Below are 3,706 nucleotides of genomic sequence, written 5' to 3'. Positions count from 1 at the left end.
GAGCATGCGTGATTGCATACAGACGATCGCATTTTCGGATAGGAACTTTTCCCAACTGAAAAATAGAGAACATGCTCTTAATCTTTTGCTGGCTGGAATTCCGCCAGCAAAAGTCCAATGGGGCATACACACGGTCGCATTTTCAGACCAAAAGCTCTCATCAGAGTTTTGCTGGCAGCATTTACAATCGCGTGTACGCGGCATTAGTGACTATTTACCTTGTAAAGTAATTTTGAATACATTGTTTTCTTTCAATATATAACATTTTAGGCTTGCCAAAAAGCAAGGCCACCATAGTTTAATGACACTTTTCTAACCCTAAGAAACCCTTCTAATTTTGCCTTTCCTACTAAACGTAATGCTGATAAATTACTGATAATTGTTTCACCACAATTTTGGCAAATCAAAATCAGTCAATTTTGCTGATCACTACTCATCAGCTGAATTTACAACAAGCTTTTATAGATTTTTTAGGCATTTTGACCATAAAAGTTAGTGTGCACAGATCATCACATGGCTTTTCGGTGCTTAACCCTCTCATGAGCAGAAATACACTAAATGATAAGCCAGATGCCCAGATAAAAGTTAGCAGTGTCAGTATGTGTTGGTTAATTTGACAACTGTATGGCTAATTTGCCAACCTAAATATTTTTCCAATGTTTTTTTACGGAGATTGGGTCTGATGAATGAACAGCTTTCAAGTGGTTTATCCAGTTTGGCTTGTCACCTTAGCACAATTGTAAACCTTCCCAACTGTCCAATAGCCTTTTGAACATCTTTATTTCTTAGGCTGTAGATCAAAGGGTTTAACATTGGTGTAACAATTGTATAGAACACAGACACCATCTTGTCTGTAACTTCAGTATCTGAATTCCTTGGTCTCATGTACATAAATATGGCCGTTCCATAGAAGATAGTCACCACGATAAGATGGGATATGCATGTAGAGAAGGCTTTGTATTGCCCAGAAGGGAGCTTTACAATGACTAAGAAAATTTGTATGTATGAAAAGAGGATGAGGCACAAGGGAATTAAAAGCAATATGGACCCACCAACCAACGTTATAATGTTGTTCACTGTGATGTCCCCACAAGAAAGCTGAAGTAAGGATGGAGCTTCACAAAAGAAGTGATTGATGGTGATATGTCCACAGAACTTTAATTGGCATATAAAATATATATCAAAGGAGGCTATACTACACCCAGCCATCCAAGAAAAGCCAATCATCCTTGTACATGAGACTATATTCATAATAACATTGTAACGCAAGGGATTACAGATAGCCACATATCGGTCATAGGCCATGAAAGCCAATAGTATACACTCTGTCTCACCCATAAAAAGATAAAAGTAAACCTGAAGAACACAACCAGTATATGAAATGTTTTTTGCGGACAAAGCAATATTTAGTAGCATCTTGGGCACAATGATTGATGTATAACAGATGTCCAAGAAGGACAGATTAGTAAGAAATAAATACATAGGGTTGTGTAAATGGTTGTCTGTTCTGACAGCCACTAAAAGGAGAATGTTGCCAGCCAGCGTGGTCATGTAGACAAGTGAGAATATCTGGAACAGCCATAGTTGCATGTTGGGATTGTCTGTAAGTCCAAGTAGAATAAATTCTGTTACTGTACTTTGGTTTTCAGTAGCCATGGTAACACTTTTCTAATAATGTTTGCTTGGCCCACAGTGGAATTCTTTGTGGTATTAGTGACAAAATGAGAAAGATCTATATGAGGGAAAACTTCAATCAGAAAATAAATCACTAGTATACTTAGACTACCAGGTTATGTCCATTTTGTAGACACAAAACATAAACATTTTAGCGGGTATTTTTATTATATATGTTTTTATTGATTTTTGGGTTTGAAACTTTTGCTGTTGGTTGAGCAAAATTATAGCTAGTCACAGTTTAATGCTGTATTGTTGCAGCTGGATACTGTATACTTTATTTATGTACAAAATACATCCAATTGATATGCTGCACAGAATTGTACAATAAGTAATACTGGGAGGTTTCAGTAGGAGAGCAATTAGTAAAAGCTGCAAAAGTTAAAATAATTACCATTGAAAACATAAAATTATATTTGTAGAAGATAATACCAACTCAAAATAAAATGTGTATGCAAATACCTATTAAAAAATAAAGGCAATTCTAGGTACTAATGGAAGAATTGTAAATAACTAAAAAAATACTGACTTGCAAACAACTTATAAACAATAAGACAAATCTAAAAAGCAAAATGCTACTTATACTTTCCTTTAATAATCATTAGGCAGAATGTTAGATATAACATATATTGGATATAAAATGTCACCAAAACATATACAAATCATTTTGTTTTTTAAGTGGATAAATATTTCATCATGTGATGTCTAGAATCTGAGGCCCAAGCATAAAGTGTATCTAAAACTGGAAATTAAATAAAATTGGTGTGGTGCTAAAATTTAAATTAACCAAACTATAAAATTATTATGTAACCATTACATTTCACACTATTGTAAAATGTAGACATGTGCAATTTGTTTTGCTCTGAATTTGTTTAACAAATTTCGACAAATTTGTTTGGAAATATCCAAATTAACGAAAACCCGTTTAACAATTTTTTCTGAATATTTGTAAATTTGAATATTCCAAAATTCGTCAATTCGAAATTTGAAAATCTGAAAACCAGAAAATCTGAAATAATAACTAGCTAATAATAACTTAACTGATATGAACTATTAAATTGTAGGTATTGGAATTTCCTTTCAAATTTGGCTGTTAGTGAACGTAACGAATACGAATTTATCCGAAGTTACGAATTATCTAAAATAAGGAATGCTGTATCTAAACAAATGGAATGTAAATAATTAATAATAATTAACAATAACAATAATAAAAACTTTTTATTATTATTTATTATTAATTCATTCCGTTCCATTTGTTTAGATGCGGCATTCGTTATTTCAGATAATTCATGTATTCGGATAAATTCGAATTCATTATATTTACTAACAGCCAAATTTGAAAGAAAATTCCAATACCTATAATTTAATAGTTAGTTATTATTAGTTAGTTATTCTTTGAAATTTTTGGATTTTCTTTCTTACTTTCGGATTTTAGAATTTTTGAATTTACGAATTATGATCATAACAAATCACCGAAAAGCAAACCAAAAAGAAAAACGAATGCAGCGAAAACGAATAAAATTTTTGGCAGTGCACATGTCTAGTTAAATGCTAATGTGTCATTATTTTAAGTGCTATAGAAATACAAATGAAATCCATGTCCATACAGTCCATATAAGCATATCCTTGTTGTGAAAATGTATCTTCAGTAGAGTGCTAACAATAAAGTGATTTTTCTTCACCAACCTTTGTTTCAATTCACTCCCAAAGTGCATGTGCATAAATTCCTTCTACTTCTCCCTCTGTGACAAACACCAATAATAGATGACCCCTTGACCCCTTATGCAATATGCAGGTCTCAAGCGCTCAAGTACAGGAGGACTCTCATCCAGGTCTACACCTCACCACCTCCTCTGTATTACTGTATATCCAACTATATTCCTCCAGTATCACCAGGTTCCAGACCATAGCACCAAGAAAGAAGACAGCTTAGGTACTGGGGGTCTTTGGGAACCCAATTCACACCATTAGTTTGTTATTTTTTCACTCATTCTGCTCCCCTTTAGTTCTTGCCATGTGTAAAACAAAGCAG

General features: G+C 33.4%; 1 protein-coding gene across 1 annotated transcript; it reads right to left on the bottom strand.

Annotated features, from left to right (window-relative positions):
- Positions 1–723: 723 nt before the first annotated feature.
- Positions 724–1,656, bottom strand: LOC141141339 (olfactory receptor 5AP2-like). The gene has a single exon (XM_073629009.1). The coding sequence runs from the start codon at positions 1,654–1,656 to the stop codon at positions 724–726; it is 933 nt and encodes a 310-aa protein (XP_073485110.1).
- Positions 1,657–3,706: the final 2,050 nt, after the last annotated feature.

The sequence above is a fragment of the Aquarana catesbeiana genome, linkage group LG04 (genome assembly GCF_042186555.1).
Source record: "Aquarana catesbeiana isolate 2022-GZ linkage group LG04, ASM4218655v1, whole genome shotgun sequence".
Lineage (NCBI taxonomy): Eukaryota > Metazoa > Chordata > Amphibia > Anura > Ranidae > Aquarana > Aquarana catesbeiana.
The sequence above is the reverse complement of the archived record's forward strand: the minus strand, read 5'-3'. Positions and strand labels throughout refer to the sequence as shown.

Excerpts from the sequence above, each read along its gene's own strand:
- LOC141141339 (XM_073629009.1), bottom strand. The coding sequence starts at position 1,656 with ATGGCTACTGAAAACCAAAGTACAGTAACAGAATTTATTCTACTTGGA.